This window comes from Fundulus heteroclitus, chromosome 24 (assembly GCF_011125445.2).
Source record: "Fundulus heteroclitus isolate FHET01 chromosome 24, MU-UCD_Fhet_4.1, whole genome shotgun sequence".
In the NCBI taxonomy this organism is placed as follows: Eukaryota; Metazoa; Chordata; class Actinopteri; order Cyprinodontiformes; family Fundulidae; genus Fundulus; species Fundulus heteroclitus.
In genome coordinates, this window is record NC_046384.1 from 22,138,494 (window position 1) to 22,157,661 (window position 19,168).

General features: G+C 43.5%; 1 protein-coding gene, 1 long non-coding RNA gene and 4 other non-coding genes across 6 annotated transcripts; 5 read left to right on the top strand and 1 right to left on the bottom strand.

Moving 5' to 3' along the window:
* Positions 1–356: 356 nt before the first annotated feature.
* Positions 357–430, top strand: trnas-acu. Its single transcript has one exon. It is a non-coding gene; the product is annotated as a tRNA-Ser (tRNA).
* Positions 431–1,681: 1,251 nt separating this feature from the next.
* Positions 1,682–1,755, top strand: trnat-agu. Its single transcript has one exon. It is a non-coding gene; the product is annotated as a tRNA-Thr (tRNA).
* Positions 1,756–3,007: 1,252 nt separating this feature from the next.
* On the top strand, positions 3,008–3,081 carry trnat-agu. Its single transcript has one exon. It is a non-coding gene; the product is annotated as a tRNA-Thr (tRNA).
* Positions 3,082–5,659: 2,578 nt separating this feature from the next.
* Positions 5,660–5,733, top strand: trnat-agu. The gene has a single exon. It is a non-coding gene; the product is annotated as a tRNA-Thr (tRNA).
* A 3,568-nt stretch (positions 5,734–9,301) lies between these two features.
* LOC118557831 lies at positions 9,302–9,927 on the bottom strand. Its single transcript, XR_004928049.1, has 3 exons — positions 9,679–9,927; positions 9,465–9,584; positions 9,302–9,368 (listed from the first exon to the last, which is right to left on the bottom strand). It is a non-coding gene; the product is annotated as an uncharacterized LOC118557831 (long non-coding RNA).
* A 721-nt stretch (positions 9,928–10,648) lies between these two features.
* Positions 10,649–18,921, top strand: ddx4 (DEAD (Asp-Glu-Ala-Asp) box polypeptide 4). The gene is made up of 22 exons (XM_012877429.3): positions 10,649–10,764; positions 12,002–12,034; positions 12,112–12,160; positions 12,272–12,319; positions 12,398–12,445; positions 13,909–13,974; positions 14,550–14,597; positions 14,674–14,700; positions 14,794–14,847; positions 14,936–14,971; positions 15,053–15,088; positions 15,247–15,291; positions 15,373–15,515; positions 15,598–15,750; positions 16,731–16,885; positions 16,956–17,085; positions 17,154–17,320; positions 17,399–17,544; positions 17,899–17,998; positions 18,084–18,354; positions 18,452–18,559; positions 18,641–18,921. Exons 2-22 carry the CDS (start codon positions 12,014–12,016, stop codon positions 18,713–18,715), a joined length of 1,926 nt encoding a protein of 641 aa, XP_012732883.3. The 5' UTR covers positions 10,649–10,764; positions 12,002–12,013; the 3' UTR covers positions 18,716–18,921.
* The last annotated feature ends 247 nt before the right edge of the window (positions 18,922–19,168 follow it).

Genomic DNA, 19,168 nt, shown 5'->3' on the forward strand with positions numbered 1-19,168 from the left:
AAGCTAGGCTAACGCCCTATTACCACGCCAAAGAACAAACCGTGTGAAACACGAGGAGTTCCCAAACGTGATGAGCAGCCACAGACAATGTTTTAAAAGTGCTTATGTTTGGAAACAGATGTTACAGCAAAGAGGTTTAAAGATAAAAAGCGAGAGAGCCTGGAGCAAAGCTCCGTCGTTCACACAGCAACAACAGGAAGTGACGCAATACGCCTTACCGCAAACAGGAAGTCCGCTTCTTGGTAGAAAGAGGAAATTTTTACCACTTGTGTTTGAAATATTTAAGGCCATGAGGAATGGATCTCTTTTCATGGGCCCCCTGAATTCTTGTAAACAGAATACTCACCAAATACTGAGGTCCTGTGGCTTAGTTGGTCAAAGTGCCTGTCTACTAAACAGGAGATCCTGGGTTCAAAACCCAGCAGTGCCTCAGAAGGAGCCTACTTCTTCAATGTAGACAGTGAGCCATATTTCTTAGCAAAAGGGTTTGTGAGCTATATGGTGTTTTTAGCCTTAATGGAACTCCTGTGGTGGAGGAGTGGAAAATTGTGGCAGGCAAGAATCTCTTGTCAAAAATCCATTATCATGGTCGACTCAGACAAAACTCCAAACCAGGACTCCATCTGAATACCTCTATTGGCTAAGCACTCTTTAGCCAAAGTGGAATTGCGTCGATGGTCGCCATGATAGGTGCTGTCCAAATAATGCGGTCAGTAAGGTAGGAAAAAGGAGCCTGTAATCTTCCTCTCACAGCTAGTTTTGACTAGGAACCCCGCTACGTCAATTAACAGCGCCAAGCAGCCTTACAGTATTCCACAATCTTTGTGTGACATGACGTATTAGAACAGCCCCTTCACGGAAATTGGTGCTAATGTCCAGAGAGAAGATGTGGCGTACTTTGTAGTTCATTTTCACAAGAATGTTGTTCCAGATTTTACTGGCATCATACTGTACATGTGGGTTTCCGTCACGTAATGACGTCTGAGTTACAGGCTGTCCCGTATCGGCACAGCAGTCTGAAATTCCTTTCCTTTCCACGTTACACTGCTTACTGTTCACCTCGTGAAAGCTTACGGAACAGGAGCTAGGAGCAGGGGCAAGGCGCTATTATTAATTGTGTTTGGATGGACCCAAGGTTTCACCACATTTTCACCACAGAGAGACAGAAAATCCCATATCTGAGTTCCATGATGTTTATAAAGGATTTTCCACAGAGCTTTTATTCTCATTATTTGCAACTAAGATATGTGCAGTAGTACCTATGACTTGTGTTTCCATCTCAATGGGCAGTTTGGCTCAAATTACTACATGGAGGTCATTGAAATGTCTTTTAAGACTCTGGTACAAACTTTGTGCTTGCAACCCTTCACAAATTGGCACATGTTTGTCCAGAAACTTTGGTTTCCTTATCAAGGCTTATTTCATACCTTTAAGTTTCTTTGAAATTCATGACAAAGAACTTGGTATTAAAAAGGTCGCCATACAAGCTGCTTTATCTTAGTAAGTCAAAGAACCTGGCTCTTGAGGAGAAAACTAATTTGGGTTCAACAATCAGCTTGATTTCTTGGTAGAAAGAGGAAATTTTTACCACTTGTGTTTGAAATATTTAAGGCCATGAGGAATGGATCTCTTTTCATGGGTCCCCTGAATTCTTGGAAACAGAATACTCATAAAATACTGAGGCGCTGTGGCTTAGTTGGTCAAAGTGCCTGTCTAGTAAACAGGAGATCCTGGGTTCAAATCCCAGCAGTGCCTCAGAAGGAGCCTACTTCTTCAATGTAGACAGTGAGCCATATTTCTTAGCAAAAGGGTTTGTGAGCTATATGGTGTTTTTAGCCTTAATGGAACTCCTGTGGTGGAGGAGTGGAAAATTGTGGCAGGCAAGAATCTCTTGTCAAAAATCCATTATCATGGTCGACTCAGACAAAACTCCAAACCAGGACTCCATCTGAATACCTCTATTGGCTAAGCACTCTTTAGCCAAAGTGGAATTGCGTCGATGGTCGCCATGATAGGTGCTGTCCAAATAATGCGGTCAGTAAGGTAGGAAAAAGGAGCCTGTAATCTTCCTCTCACAGCTAGTTTTGACTAGGAACCCCGCTACGTCAATTAACAGCGCCAAGCAGCCTTACAGTATTCCACAATCTTTGTGTGACATGACGTATTAGAACAGCCCCTTCACGGAAATTGGTGCTAATGTCCAGAGAGAAGATGTGGCGTACTTTGTAGTTCATTTTCACAAGAATGTTGTTCCAGATTTTACTGGCATCATACTGTACATGTGGGTTTCCGTCACGTAATGACGTCTGAGTTACAGGCTGTCCCGTATCGGCACAGCAGTCTGAAATTCCTTTCCTTTCCACGTTACACTGCTTACTGTTCACCTCGTGAAAGCTTACGGAACAGGAGCTAGGAGCAGGGGCAAGGCGCTATTATTAATTGTGTTTGGATGGACCCAAGGTTTCACCACATTTTCACCACAGAGAGACAGAAAATCCCATATCTGAGTTCCATGATGTTTATAAAGGATTTTCCACAGAGCTTTTATTCTCATTATTTGCAACTAAGATATGTGCAGTAGTACCTATGACTTGTGTTTCCATCTCAATGGGCAGTTTGGCTCAAATTACTACATGGAGGTCATTGAAATGTCTTTTAAGACTCTGGTACAAACTTTGTGCTTGCAACCCTTCACAAATTGGCACATGTTTGTCCAGAAACTTTGGTTTCCTTTATCAAGGCTTATTTCATACCTTTAAGTTTCTTTGAAATTCATGACAAAGAACTTGGTATTAAAAAGGTCGCCCTACAAGCTGCTTTATCTTAGTAAGTCAAAGAACCTGGCTCTTGAGGAGAAAACTAATTTGGGTTCAACAATCAGCTTGATTTCTTGGTAGAAAGAGGAAATTTTTACCACTTGTGTTTGAAATATTTAAGGCCATGAGGAATGGATCTCTTTTCATGGGTCCCCTGAATTCTTGGAAACAGAATACTCACAAAACACTGAGGCGCTGTGGCTTAGTTGGTCAAAGTGCCTGTCTAGTAAACAGGAGATCCTGGGTTCAAATCCCAGCAGTGCCTCAGAAGGAGCCTACTTCTTCAATGTAGACAGTGAGCCATATTTCTTAGCAAAAGGGTTTGTGAGCTATATGGTGTTTTTAGCCTTAATGGAACTCCTGTGGTGGAGGAGTGGAAAATTGTGGCAGGCAAGAATCTCTTGTCAAAAATCCATTATCATGGTCGACTCAGACAAAACTCCAAACCAGGACTCCATCTGAATACCTCTATTGGCTAAGCACTCTTTAGCCAAAGTGGAATTGCGTCGATGGTCGCCATGATAGGTGCTGTCCAAATAATGCGGTCAGTAAGGTAGGAAAAAGGAGCCTGTAATCTTCCTCTCACAGCTAGTTTTGACTAGGAACCCCGCTACGTCAATTAACAGCGCCAAGCAGCCTTACAGTATTCCACAATCTTTGTGTGACATGACATATTAGAACAGCCCCTTCACGGAAATTGGTGCTAATGTCCAGAGAGAAGATGTGGCGTACTTTGTAGTTCATTTTCACAAGAATGTTGTTCCAGATTTTACTGGCATCATACTGTACATGTGGGTTTCCGTCACGTAATGACGTCTGAGTTACAGGCTGTCCCGTATCGGCACAGCAGTCTGAAATTCCTTTCCTTTCCACGTTACACTGCTTACTGTTCACCTCGTGAAAGCTTACGGAACAGGAGCTAGGAGCAGGGGCAAGGCGCTATTATTAATTGTGTTTGGATGGACCCAAGGTTTCACCACATTTTCACCACAGAGAGACAGAAAATCCCATATCTGAGTTCCATGATGTTTATAAAGGATTTTCCACAGAGCTTTTATTCTCATTATTTGCAACTAAGATATGTGCAGTAGTACCTATGACTTGTGTTTCCATCTCAATGGGCAGTTTGGCTCAAATTACTACATGGAGGTCATTGAAATGTCTTTTAAGACTCTGGTACAAACTTTGTGCTTGCAACCCTTCACAAATTGGCACATGTTTGTCCAGAAACTTTGGTTTCCTTTATCAAGGCTTATTTCATACCTTTAAGTTTCTTTGAAATTCATGACAAAGAACTTGGTATTAAAAAGGTCGCCCTACAAGCTGCTTTATCTTAGTAAGTCAAAGAACCTGGCTCTTGAGGAGAAAACTAATTTGGGTTCAACAATCAGCTTGATTTCTTGGTAGAAAGAGGAAATTTTTACCACTTGTGTTTGAAATATTTAAGGCCATGAGGAATGGATCTCTTTTCATGGGCCCCCTGAATTCTTGGAAACAGAATACTCACAAAATACTGAGGAGCTGTGGCTTAGTTGGTCAAAGTGCCTGTCTAGTAAACAGGAGATCCTGGGTTCAAATCCCAGCAGTGCCTCAGAAGGAGCCTACTTCTTCAATGTAGACAGTGAGCCATATTTCTTAGCAAAAGGGTTTGTGAGCTATATGGTGTTTTTAGCCTTAATGGAACTCCTGTGGTGGAGGAGTGGAAAATTGTGGCAGGCAAGAATCTCTTGTCAAAAATCCATTATCATGGTCGACTCAGACAAAACTCCAAACCAGGACTCCATCTGAATACCTCTATTGGCTAAGCACTCTTTAGCCAAAGTGGAATTGCGTCGATGGTCGCCATGATAGGTGCTGTCCAAATAATGCGGTCAGTAAGGTAGGAAAAAGGAGCCTGTAATCTTCCTCTCACAGCTAGTTTTGACTAGGAACCCCGCTACGTCAATTAACAGCGCCAAGCAGCCTTACAGTATTCCACAATCTTTGTGTGACATGACGTATTAGAACAGCCCCTTCACGGAAATTGGTGCTAATGTCCAGAGAGAAGATGTGGCGTACTTTGTAGTTCATTTTCACAAGAATGTTGTTCCAGATTTTACTGGCATCATACTGTACATGTGGGTTTCCGTCACGTAATGACGTCTGAGTTACAGGCTGTCCCGTATCGGCACAGCAGTCTGAAATTCCTTTCCTTTCCACGTTACACTGCTTACTGTTCACCTCGTGAAAGCTTACGGAACAGGAGCTAGGAGCAGGGGCAAGGCGCTATTATTAATTGTGTTTGGATGGACCCAAGGTTTCACCACATTTTCACCACAGAGAGACAGAAAATCCCATATCTGAGTTCCATGATGTTTATAAAGGATTTTCCACAGAGCTTTTATTCTCATTATTTGCAACTAAGATATGTGCAGTAGTACCTATGACTTGTGTTTCCATCTCAATGGGCAGTTTGGCTCAAATTACTACATGGAGGTCATTGAAATGTCTTTTAAGACTCTGGTACAAACTTTGTGCTTGCAACCCTTCACAAATTGGCACATGTTTGTCCAGAAACTTTGGTTTCCTTTATCAAGGCTTATTTCATACCTTTAAGTTTCTTTGAAATTCATGACAAAGAACTTGGTATTAAAAAGGTCGCCCTACAAGCTGCTTTATCTTAGTAAGTCAAAGAACCTGGCTCTTGAGGAGAAAACTAATTTGGGTTCAACAATCAGCTTGATTTCTTGGTAGAAAGAGGAAATTTTTACCACTTGTGTTTGAAATATTTAAGGCCATGAGGAATGGATCTCTTTTCATGGGCCCCCTGAATTCTTGGAAACAGAATACTCACAAAACACTGAGGCGCTGTGGCTTAGTTGGTCAAAGTGCCTGTCTAGTAAACAGGAGATCCTGGGTTCAAATCCCAGCAGTGCCTCAGACAGAGCCTACTTCTTCAATGTAGACAGTGAGCCATATTTCTTAGCAAAAGGGTTTGTGAGCTATATGGTGGTTTTAGCCTTAATGGAACTCCTGTGGTGGAGGAGTGGAAAATTGTGGCAGGCAAGAATCTCTTGTCAAAAATCCATTATCATGGTCGACTCAGACAAAACTCCAAACCAGGACTCCATCTGAATACCTCTATTGGCTAAGCACTCTTTAGCCAAAGGTGGAATTGCGTCGATGGTCGCCATGATAGGTGCTGTCCAAATAATGCGGTCAGTAAGGTAGGAAAAAGGAGCCTGTAATCTTCCTCTCACAGCTAGTTTTGACTAGGAACCCCGCTACGTCAATTAACAGCGCCAAGCAGCCTTACAGTATTCCACAATCTTTGTGTGACATGACGTATTAGAACAGCCCCTTCACGGAAATTGGTGCTAATGTCCAGAGAGAAGATGTGGCGTACTTTGTAGTTCATTTTCACAAGAATGTTGTTCCAGATTTTACTGGCATCATACTGTACATGTGGGTTTCCGTCACGTAATGACGTCTGAGTTACAGGCTGTCCCGTATCGGCACAGCAGTCTGAAATTCCTTTCCTTTCCACGTTACACTGCTTACTGTTCACCTCGTGAAAGCTTACGGAACAGGAGCTAGGAGCAGGGGCAAGGCGCTAATATTAATTGTGTTTGGTTGGACCCAAGGTTTCACCACATTTTCACCACAGAGAGACAGAAAATCCCATATCTGAGTTCCATGATGTTTATAAAGGATTTTCCACAGAGCTTTTATTCTCATTATTTGCAACTAAGATATGTGCAGTAGTACCTATGACTTGTGTTTCCATCTCAATGGGCAGTTTGGCTCAAATTACTACATGGAGGTCATTGAAATGTCTTTTAAGACTCTGGTACAAACTTTGTGCTTGCAACCCTTCACAAATTGGCACATGTTTGTCCAGAAACTTTGGTTTCCCTTATCAAGGCTTATTTCATACCTTTAAGTTTCTTTGAAATTCATGACAAAGAACTTGGTATTAAAAAGGTCGCCCTACAAGCTGCTTTATCTTAGTAAGTCAAAGAACCTGGCTCTTGAGGAGAAAACTAATTTGGGTTCAACAATCAGCTTGATTTCTTGGTAGAAAGAGGAAATTTTTACCACTTGTGTTTGAAATATTTAAGGCCATGAGGAATGGATCTCTTTTCATGGGCCCCCTGAATTCTTGGAAACAGAATACTCACCAAATACTGAGGTGCTGTGGCTTAGTTGGTCAAAGTGCCTGTCTAGTAAACAGGAGATCCTGGGTTCAAATCCCAGCAGTGCCTCAGAAGGAGCCTACTTCTTCAATGTAGACAGTGAGCCATATTTCTTAGCAAAAGGGTTTGTGAGCTATATGGTGTTTTTAGCCTTAATGGAACTCCTGTGGTGGATTAGTGGAAAATTGTGGCAGGCAAAACCAGCTGTGAGAGCAAGATTACAGGCCCATTGGGATAGTTTTGCAATTACACACTGTTTTAAAGTTATTTAATGTTCAATAAGTAACTCTCTGTCTCTTAGGCATTGTACGGTGAATATAAGCTCAAGAGCTGATATCAGGACTATTGTTAAAAGGAATGATTGGAGCACTGATGTTCTTTTAACAGCAAACTCTGCTCACATATAGAATAATCAGTGACAACTTCTCTTCCAGTTCAATAATGTATTAACAGAAATAAAATGAAGATACTATGGAATGCTTTTTATCTGAATTAACACTAAATTTCAATCAATAAATCCTCTCTACTAGGCAAGTGACCCTAAGTAAAACTATTAATCAAAATAAATATACAAAGAAGCTAAGGAACAATGTATACACAAAAGAAAAAAAGAAAAGAAAAGAAAATGGTTGATCACAATCATCAGAATGATGAATGCTGGTTCACTGGAGATCTAGGTCAAAGAACCAATGTTCTTCTCAAAGAATATGGAATGACATTAAATTAGCTTAGCTGATTTAGAACAACATTTGGTATGTGTTTCAACCGGTTCACAATGCCAATCCAGAGTTAAACAAAGCATTATTTGAGAAAATTACATTTTAAAGAATTGCTCTGTGAAATCAATTACCTTTAGGACACTGGTTTTATTAATCCGGTTATTTCTTTGGGAAGCAAGGGGTCGCTGTATCAATCAGTCGCTTGATGGGTTAATCCTAAAGTTATACAAAACACCAATACATCGACATTAATCTTCCCTATTAATGATGTAATAATGCTCATGGCACTATCGAACGATGGCGAAACGAAAACAAACCTTGTGTTTAAAACGAACAGTAGTACCATTGAGTGTGGGTTAGCACTAACGTTATCCAAGAAGCTAAAATCATTATGCTAGCGGACATTTGGTGCTAAATTTAAAAAAGACCTTCAACTCTATTTAGTCGTGATGAGTGGACCGGAAAACACAAAAACCATAATCCCATCAATGTATAAAACCCTTATAGAAATAAAGTTTGTTATTATGACTGTTAAAAACACACTAGAACCACATTAGCAACATTTGGTTTCAAAATGCTAACGGGGTCGATGCCATTTAGCTCCATGTGTTTTAAAAGCACCGTGAAAACACATTAAGCAAGCCATTCTAAACTTCCCTGTTTATTTCTCTGGTTGTGGCGACGGGTGTTACTCCAATATAAAGCTGGTTATCTCAGCAGCGACAGCCGTGTGGCTGTAAGGAGGCCACTCCGGGTCCTAGGCCGTAGGAAACTCTGCAGCATGTGGATCTTTGTGTAGCAGAGGTTCTTTTCAGTTCCAATGTTGGAAGAGGTATGTACTCAGCTTGGTTGACCCTCCCTGTTTGTAGGTCTATGAGCCCCATGCGGCCCGCACTGGTGACTGGTCTCCCCAGCCGAGAGTCCACTGGCAAAGAGGAAGATAAGTCTGGGGTAGCTTGGCTTCATAGGAACTGCACCCTGCTGAGGGGGGCAGTTCCTTGGTGCCTGTAAAAGTCTCAAATTTCTTTGCTTACAACTGGCCTGATTGCACAGCAGAGGACACTAGAACTAGGTTGAGACTGGGACACACAGGACATAACAATACACTTGTAAGTTATAGGGAGACATGCAACAGGGAACTGTGATTACCAGAGGCGATTCTGGAGTCTGTGGGGGCCCCAAGCAAAAAATCCTAGGGGGCCCTACCGACCAGTGTTCATCACCATTATGCTAGGCTATAAATAATCTGACACCAACGAAAAATGTATTAAATAAAACCTTTTTTTTATTCCAAATGTTCTAAACATGAACAACCTTGTTATTTTGGAAAATATAAAAGAATAAAAGTAAAGAATAAATTAATAAATTAAAATGAATGTATAATAAAATAAAAAAAAAAGTAATTCCTGTCCTGTTGGTGGTGGACGTTGTCGGAACTGATAACAAAAACAAAAACAGGGTATACTTTGTCATAAAGAATTTACAGGGCATGCTATATGTTATCAATTAAAGTAAAATGTATTGAATTATTAAACTCACAGTTATCAGTATCATAACATAGAATGGGTGCTCAATATGCCTCTGGTGTCTCTTCCTGCTCATCACGACAACCAACAGGTGAGTGGCCACTATCCCACTGCAGGTGGATGTTGCTGGAACTGATATGACAAAAAAACAACAGGGTATATTATCCTAAATAATCTTTTCAGAGCATGTCACATGTTATCGATTGAAGTAAAATATATTGAACTCACAGTCATCAGTATCATAACTTGGAATGGGTGCTCGATGTGCCTCTGGTGTCTCTTCCTGCTCTTCATGACAACCAACAGGTTGAGTGGCCACTATCCCACTGGATGTGGATGTTGCTGGAACTATAATATGACAAAAAAATTGTGCCATAAATAATCTTTACAATTAGCAATTAAACAGTTACAGTTAACAATTCAAGTGGAACACTGGACTTACGGTTTTCATCAGCATTTGGTAGGGGCACTTTATCCGTCTGTTTTGTTAGAAATTTAAGCAATGATCCTGAGGAGAGATATGAAAGATTTTGTTAAAAATGTTTAATTGTTCTCCTTGGGCATAGCTTTCATTATTCATTGCTATCATAGCATTCACTTAATGCTATAGCTGCTGTCTCACCGTTAGAAGACAAAGTAGCATCATTTCAATGACAGCAGTCATTTACTGTTAATGTTATGCTTAAATCATTATCTGCTCCACTTACCACTGTCTTTCTTTTTGCTTCTTCTTCTTTTTTCTTCTTCTTCTTCTCGCTACCAGATGGATAGCTCCTCTTCATTTTCCTTCAGCTTAGTTACTTAATTGCTTTCAAATTTACTGAACGATAGGCCTACAACGTCACCCATTCGCTAGGCTACGTTCATTTTCATTAAGGGAAGTTATCCACCTGGGCTGGGCTGGGCTGGGCTGGATTTTGACTGGGCAAAGCCAATGTCAATCAACATTCCATCCAATCGGAATTTTTATATGCAGTTGTGCATCTCCTCAGTCACTATAGCGTTGCCACTTCATGCTCGCCTACCGGGTGTACAGTAGCTGGCTCTCGGGGGCCCCCCAGCGGCTCGGGGCTCCAAGCAGTTGCTTGGTTTGCCTGTTGACAAGGTGCGCCTCTGGTGATTACTGTGGTTTGCCTGAAAATTTAGACCACATATTTATTCAATGCAAACAATACCAACAGTGTTACATACTTAGAGATAAATTTGATCAAGAGAAAGTTCAGTTTAAAGTTTTAAATTTACTTAGTTACTTTCTTTACTCAGTTAGATTCAGGGCATATTTTATTCAAGTATATTTTCTCTATTTTAAGGAAAGCAGGGTTATTTAATAGACTGTAGTGCAGGTAAGATTGAAATTATGACCCACACTCCCATTCAGAAGGTGGCGGCATTGCACACCTAAAAGTTGCTGAGCAGCAACCATCAAACTACTTGAAGAAGAAGAAGAAGAAGAAGCAGGAGGTGAACGAGAAGCACGAGCAGGAGGTCTCGCAGGGTCAAGTTCTGATTTCAATCTGAGAAGCTCAAGGTGACATTATCCGGTTTTATCGTTTTTATATAGTTCTATATTGCCAGAGAACGCCTAAAAGAATACATACGTTTTTAAAGCAGAAGTAAAATGACATTTTGTCCTATTTTGAACTTAGTTCGAAGTTGGCTAGATTTATGAAGGAATTACTATTTTAAAAGTGTCCCTTTATAATGTCACAACTTTAAACATTTTTCGGTTTACATTTCCGGATTCTTACCAAAAAGGCGTTTTATTGAAAATAGCAAGCCGGGACACTGCCCGCGTTTCTCCTGGTTGTGCCGCTAAAATATGCGCAAACGGAAGCGCCCTCCGTTTATATTGTGCAATTATATTTATATTAGTACTATATTAATATTAGTACATTCTTTATTCCAGTGTTTAAGGAAATTACTGTGGCAGTTTTTGTGTGTGCCGGTATCAAGGGTTTAGCATTAGCCTTGGCGAGTTTTTTTTTTTTTTTCTGTAGACCCACCATGTGGCGCCGGCGGAAGCCAACATGGCCGAGCTGCTCTGTAATGTGCGGAGCCAACATGGCGGACGTAGCGCTGTAATGTGCGGAGCCAACATGGCGGACGTAGCGCTGTAATGTGCGGAGCCAACATGGCGGACGTAGCGCTGTAATGTTTTTTTGTTTAACAAAAATTAGAAAGTTACAGTTAACGTTTGCATGAAGGGAAAACAAAAACGGTAAAATACATAAAAGAGACTTTTCAACATCAACAGTTAAAGTACATAGCCAGAGTAACAAAAAATAAATATCAGTTAAATTAATTATAAAGTTAAAGTAGATAAATGTTGTAAAAATTTTGATGCTGATTTAACCTTTAATCCAGAAATGCAGATTATATAATTTTTTAAGTCAACTTTAAAAACCTTAGCGCTGTAATGTGCGTAGCTATCATGGCGGACGTAGCGCTGTAATGTGTGGAGCCAACATGGCGGACGTAGCGCTGTAATGTGCGGAGCCAACATGGCGGACGTAGCGCTGTAATGTGTGGAGCCAACATGGCGGACGTAGCGCTGACGAGTCAGTGAAGATTCTCAGTCATCCAGACAACCAAACTAACGCTTTAAGCACACAGAGTCAAGAATAATAGTGTTTTAAAGGGCCACTTGCATCAATGGCAGTTTAAGACCTTTTGAAAGAGGTCCATTTCAATCAGTGGTTGGATGAAATTTGGATGATTTGTTTTTTAAAAATAAAATTTTCGTTTTTGTTTAAATTTTTTTAAAGATATCCATAAATATGGACGAATGGGAAGAAGAGGTAAGTCCATCCTTCCCCTAACTAAGCCTGCGCTTCCTGTCTGGCACCATGTGGTCTAATCCTTCCTGTTTCTCCAGGAAACTACTGCGACCTCTGCTACAGCGACCAGCTGCGCCTCCAGCGACGGTATGGTTTACACACATCCTCAGCTAGAGACTCACTTATACTGCTTCAGCTCGCATCATTTTTACTAGAGGGAAAAGGGACACTAATGGAGGCGTTTGTGTTGGATGTAAGGTGGAGGACGAGGCTCCTGGAAAGGTGATCGTGGGGACTTTGGAAGATGTAAGGAAGTGCTGGAAGTTGACTTTTTAACCTATCTGTTTGAAATCCCTGCAGAATTGAGTTTGTATTTCCTTCCAGATGGTGGCAGCAGAGGAAGAGGAGGATTTAGGAACTTCTCCAACACAGGTACCCATTCTCAGCATTTTAGTTGATAAACCCAGTCAGGTTATCCATCATCATTCAGTACCGGCAAAATCTACAGGAAATGGAGGGTGGGGCTGGACATGGGCCGAGATGACAACTAGGGCTGGGTGATAAATCCATTTCATTGAACAATTTCAATTAAAGATCAACAGTTTTGGAAAATCTGGATTTTATTTTTCCAATGAACTCATTGGGCTTCCATGAATAGAGCAGTATGTCATGCTGAATATATGTTTAGGAAAATAGATTATCAAGCTTTTTTTCCTTTCTTTAACCATGAGACTTTAATTTATTCCTTTACTTGTAGTTTTTTCTTAGTTTGAAGTTTCTCCAGTGAGGTGAAGCCTGTTCTCTCATCGTGTGAAACCACTAGCAGCAAACATTTAGTTATTTGTTAATTTTTACATGGCAGGGCTGCCATCTTGTCTCTCAGCTTGGATTTAGTTGCACTTTGAATTCATCCTCCCAGATGAAATGCTTGAAATAAATGCAAATTTTAGAATTTCTTTAATTTTGTGAAAACAAAATGATGGGTGAAAAAATTGGTTAATCAGATTTGGTAAAATAAAACCAGATAAAAACATTTTAGGCAGCCCTAATGACAACCACACGTCAGTTTCATTTCATATGTCTGCATTTAAAAAGATTATATAAAACATGGAACATAATATACATTGGAAACGGTAACTGAATTCTTTCTGAATAAAACAGTAAGTTGAGTCGTTAATGATTTGTCATTTAATTAGCGGTGGAAGCTGTCGTGCAGAAATGTCACTGGCCTTCAGTGTAAGCGTTCATACGGAGCGTTTGTGGCTCCTAACTCCATTAAGCTGCAGTAATGAAATAAGAAAAGCCAAGTCTAGAAATCTAAAACAATAACAAAGTTTTCATCGGACGGGCTCGCCCTGTGTTAATCACTGAGACCAATCAGGACGCGCTGCTCAGCGACCGCCGGCTCTTTAGTGATGTGATGAAGTTCTTGGTGTTTGAGATGCTGCAGTGTTTGCACCATCACCGAGCCGTCTGAGTAACACGGTTAGGGTAATCGTTCCACTAGTGGCAGACGCTAAAGGTAGCTCGATCATTTCAAGCCTAGCTTTACCTTGACTAGCAAATGGTGAAGGGTGGCGCTCAGAGAGAAGTGCTGTTGCCTCCTGGCTGCAAACGCTCTGCAGACACGCTCAGCATGTAGGACGTCTTCTGACAGCAGCCAGTGGGGAGGGAAGGTCTGAGACGCCTTCACCTCCAGAACATCAGCTGCTGGACCAAAGCAGGCGGGGGAGAGGACGCCATGCTATAACAGATAACCTGAGGCTGTGACCTGCACTTTCTCTGAAGGCATATTTAAAAACTAGAAAGCCTAAACTGCTGGAACCACGTGACATGTTAGTGATTTTGAAACCTGGATGGTGCGGTTGTTCCTAAACGTTGGTCTTCTTCATCAGATGGAGACGGCTGGAATGGAGACGCAGATAATAAAGGAGACGGTTTCAGTGGCAGAGGAGGCCGAGGTGAGACGATAGCTACGCTTTTATTCACCCACACAGGAAGGGTGGAGCTCTGCTGACAATCTGACCAGATAAGAAGGGGAATATTAGTTTATACACAACATAAGTTTATACAGGTTATACAGAATATTAGTTTATACACAACATTAGTTTATACAGGTTATACAGAATATTAGTTTATACAGAATATTAGTTTATACAGAATATTAGTTTATACAGAATATTAGTTTATACAGAATATTTATGCATAATAGTTTATACAGAACATTAGTTTATAAAGTTTATACAGAATATTAGTTAATACAGACTATTAGTTTATACATTTTATACAGACTATTAGTTGATGCAGCAGCAGTTCACCAGGAGCACCATGCAGCGGTTGCTTCACTGCTCTGCCTAGGAGCGGTCGTATCAGAGCGCTTCAGTTCCCCTTTAAAAGCCTTTAGATGGAAGTGACTTTAGAAAGTCTGAGTTTAGTAGCAAAAAGTGATTATCAGCCAGACTGTCCAGATTTCTATGAGTGAGGCGTCCCGCATGGAGCTGCTTCTAGGACCCTCTGACAGCTGCTGCTCTCTTAGGGCGTGGCCGAGGAGGATTCAGCTCATCCAACCAGGACCGCTTCTCTGGTAAGATTAGCAAACGCTTATTCTGGGTTTGACTGAGTTGATCTGGTCTAAAATGATTTTCTATCTGGATTTGCAGGAGAAGCTGATGGCGCTCATGAGAACGGTAGGAAGGTGTTGGTCAGACGCGCTGCTGTGGCTTCTTCTCTGCTGCTACAGACAGACGTGTGACTGCTTGTTTTCTTGCAATGGTTGCCAGGGTTTAGAGGGCGAGGAAGAGGAGGTCGGGGAGGAAGAGGAGGTTTCAGACAAGGTACCGCCAGATCCACTGCTTTATGCTAACAGATGATGATGTTTAGTTTGAAGTGAGATGCAAAGGTTGATCATGAACTGTTTTCAAGATGGCGACCAGGGAGGAAGAGGAGGCTTTGGTGGAGGTACGTGATGAAGGCTTCTGCTGCTGCTGCTAGCTGCTAGCTGATGTGTTAGCAGGAGCTCATGCTTGGTTGTCCATGCAGGCTACCGCGGGAAAGACGAAGAGTTCTTCAGTGCAGGTGAGAAGTGAGGATGATCCTGTGTGTGTGTGTGTGTGTGTGAGGCGCTGCATGAGTGACTGACCGTGTGTGTGTGTGTGTGTGTGTGTGTGTGTGTGTGTGTGTGTGTGTGAGGCGCTGCATGAGTGACTGACCGTGTGTGTGTGTGTGTGAAACAGGAGAAGACAAAGCATCGGACAGGAAGGACGAGGCTGACGGAGACAGTAAGTCAGAGTCCAGACAACATGTGACCCCCCCCCCTGTGTTCTCCACCAAAGCCCCGGTGTTGTCTCTGTTCCCCACAGAACCCAGAGTCACGTACGTTCCTCCCACGCTCCCCGACGACGAGGACTCCATCTTCTCCCACTACGAGAGCGGCATCAACTTTGACAAGTACGACGACATCCTGGTGGACGTCAGCGGCACCAACCCCACCAGCGCCATCATGGTGAGGAGTGGAGCACGCTGCGCTGTGTTGGAGCTGGAGCACATTAACACTGTGGTGACCCCCCCCCCCTACCCCCCCACAGACCTTTGAGGAGGCCGGCCTGTGTGAGTCCCTGAGGAACAACATCAGCAAGTCTGGCTACGTGAAGCCCACCCCTGTGCAGAAACACGGCATCCCCATCATCTTTGCTGGCAGAGACCTGATGGCCTGCGCCCAGACCGGCTCTGGCAAAACGGTGAGGGGGGGGGGCGGGGGTTCTGGCCTCTAGGGGAGGTAGAGCCAGGGTTCTCACCTTGAGCGTAACGCACCGTCACAATGACCAGCGCAGCGCTCCACACGCATGTTAAAGAGCTACATGGTGGATAAGGCTACAGAACATGATCAGAACTAGGGCTGAACAATTAATCGCATTTTCAATATAATCACGATTTTAAAAAAACGCAATTTCCAAATCGCAGAGTCAGCAATTTTTGGCTATGTAACAATTAGTGAATCAGACGCGTCCATTAGGTGTTGGTAAAATATTTAAAGTGGGTTTGCTCCACATGGAAGGGAAGACAGTTGCAGCAGTGAGATAATCTAATTTTATTGTTTTAGAGTTTATATAATGAATCCTTGTTGAATTTATGTTCAACAAGGATTGATGTCCAAATCAACTACAAGCTGTTCTCTTGAATAATATTCTAATTAATAGAAACATTAAAAGTTCTTGTTTAAAATAGTCCTTGTTTACAAACATCTTTTTTTAGAGAACATTTTTGTTGCTTGTGGTTAATGCAGAGAAAAGTCAAAATTGATATTTTGGTTGAAATATATTTTAGGCAGAACACAATCATTTCTCCTCTGAGTTTAGACGCTGCGGGTCTTTAGCAACTAATCTGCACAGCGAGGAAACAAAATGATTTGTTGTTTGTATACATTTAAAAAGACATGATAAATTAAACTGGAAAAAAAATCGCATTAAATCACAATATTAAGAAAAAAATCGCAATTAAGATTATTTTCCAAAATCGTTCAGCCCTAATCAGAACATGATTAGAACATGATGAGAGCTAGAGCTAGCTGCTATTAGCCTCCTGTGAGGAGCCTGAGACCTGCTGGAAGGTGTTCAGCTGGTCTCCATGGTGAAACCTGAAGCAGACCCAGTAGGCCCGTCTGAGGCCGGGCTCTGAGTCCAGCAGGTGGGCGGAGTCTCATGGCCTCCCTGCCTTCCAGGCGGCGTTCCTGCTGCCCATCCTGCAGCAGCTGATGGCAGACGGCGTGGCAGCCAGTCGCTTCAGTGAGAAGCAGGAACCTGAGGCCGTCATCGTGGCTCCCACCCGGGAGCTGATCTGCCAGATCTACCTGGAGGCCAGGAAGTTCTCTCACGGGTACGTCTGGCCGCCTGCAGCCGGCGCCCTGCAGCCAGCAGCAGAGACTGAGCTGTTGTTGCTGTTGCAGGACGTGTGTGCGTCCTGTGGTGGTCTACGGCGGTGTGAGCACAGGACACCAGATCAGGGAGATACTGAAAGGATGCAACGTGCTGTGTGGGACTCCTGGTCGCCTGCTGGACATGATCGGCAGAGGAAAGGTAAACTCACAGCAGCGTCTCTCTGCGGTTCATCTGTCAGAGTGGAAGTCAGTCAGTGTGTGTTTCAGGTGGGATTGAGTAAAGTGCGATACCTGGTGCTGGACGAGGCCGACCGCATGCTGGACATGGGCTTTGAGCCAGACATGCGGCGTCTGGTGGGCGCCTATGAAATGCCCTCCAAGGACAACCGGCAGACTCTGATGTTCAGCGCCACCTACCCTGAAGACATCCAGAGGTGAGCTGCTCAGCACACAGCCTCCGTCTGCAACCTTCAGGCTCTGACGCTCTGCTCTGACGCTCCGCTCTGACCCAGGATGGCCGCAGACTTCCTCAAGACGGACTACCTGTTCCTGGCCGTGGGGATTGTGGGCGGAGCCTGCAGCGACGTGGAGCAGACGTTCATTCAGGTCACCAAGTTCTCAAAGAGAGAGCAGCTTCTGGATCTGCTGAAAACCACAGGTATGGCTAGGCAGCCGCTGCCTGTAGTCCCTCAAGGTTAGATCAGAGTTTCTGCTGGTTTCCTGGTGACGACTCCAGGGAGAGGGGTTTGTAAAAAGCTCATCTGGCAACGCGCAGATACTCAGAACGTGTTCAGCAACCTTTATTAATGTTATAAGGGCCACAGGTGGGCGGTTTAGTTCTGATGAGCCGGTGCATGTCTGCTTGGCCCGCCTCCTTAATGCTAACATCTCTGCTGGTGGCTACCTGCATTGTGTTGCTTGTGAATGAAGTTGATGCTTGCTGTAAAGATGGCCGCCCGTCTCCAGTGGAGAGCGGAGCCCCACAGGTGAGCAGAGAATGTGTTGTGTGCAGGAAAGGAGCGCACCATGGTGTTTGTGGAGACCAAGAGGCAGGCGGACTTCATTGCTGCCTTCTTGTGCCAGGAGAAGGTCCCCACCACCAGCATCCACGGGTACGGTCCTGCTGCTGTTTCTGACTGACGTCACCACCACCTGCTGATGATGATGATGATGATGATGATGATCTGTGTGTGTCAGGGACCGGGAGCAGCGGGAGCGTGAGCTGGCTCTGGCAGACTTCCGCTCTGGCAAATGTCCCGTCCTGGTGGCCACATCTGTAGCCGCCCGCGGCCTGGATATTCCAGATGTGCAGCACGTGGTGAACTTTGATCTCCCTAAGGACATCGATGAATACGTCCACCGCATTGGCAGGACGGGCCGCTGCGGTAATCTGGGGAGGGCGGTGGCCTTCTTTGACCCGCAGGTGGACGGAGACCTGGCCCGCTCCCTGGTCACGGTTCTGTCCAAGGTGAGATGTCTGCAGTGAGCAGCTCTGCTGAGAGCAGCTCTGCTGAGAGCAGCTCTGTCTCTAACCGTCCTGTGTGACGTCTTCTACTCGGTGACAGGCGCAGCAGGAGGTGCCAGCCTGGTTAGAGGAATCAGCCTTCGGCACCCACGGGACCTCTGGCTTCAATCCCTCTAAGAAGACTTTTGGTGCCACAGACTCCAGAAAAGTAAGCGCCTGACTTCATCTTCACGTCTGAGTTATTTCTGCGTCTGGATTTATGCGTCTGACTGTCTGTCTGTCTTCCCAGATGACGTCCTTCCAAGACCAGGGTGGTGTGAGCCAGCCAGGCAGCCAGAGTGCTGCTGATGATGACTGGGAATGAGCCTCAGACCTGTTGATTTGTTTTGAGCTGTTCCGCTTGTTGTTTTCCTCTCTGTTCCTCTCATCCTGGGTCACCTGATGGACAGGTAGCAGTTGAATATAAAACCCAGCGCTTATATGCATGCATCTTTTTAGTTTTCTTTTCTTTTGTTGTGATTTTGCAGAGTTGTGATTTTAATTTCCTGAGTAAAACTCAGCTGCTTACCATTCTGTTTCCTTTCAAGTTCTTTTCCTGAGCCTTAATAAACCTGGGAAATGCTAAATAGACTTAATTTAAGCCTTTTTCTAGACCTAACTTCTGGAAGCTCTGTCCTCACATTCACACCTAGTCTGAAACCAGAGTTGGTGCCTTGCCCAGGGGCACGTTGGAACTGAAACCTCAGCGTTCTGGTTCTATGACTCCTTTCTCTGTTAAATCAGCCGTCGTTCATCCTTCAGTCATCTGCATGCTGTG

Bases quoted from the DNA above. Each gene is read 5' to 3' on its own strand.
- ddx4 (XM_012877429.3), top strand. From the start codon at position 12,014: ATGGACGAATGGGAAGAAGAG. The intron at 12,161-12,271 runs GTATGGTTTACA...GTTGGATGTAAG, and splicing joins CAGCTGCGCCTCCAGCGACG to GTGGAGGACGAGGCTCCTGG. The intron at 12,320-12,397 runs GTAAGGAAGTGC...ATTTCCTTCCAG, and splicing joins TCGTGGGGACTTTGGAAGAT to ATGGTGGCAGCAGAGGAAGA.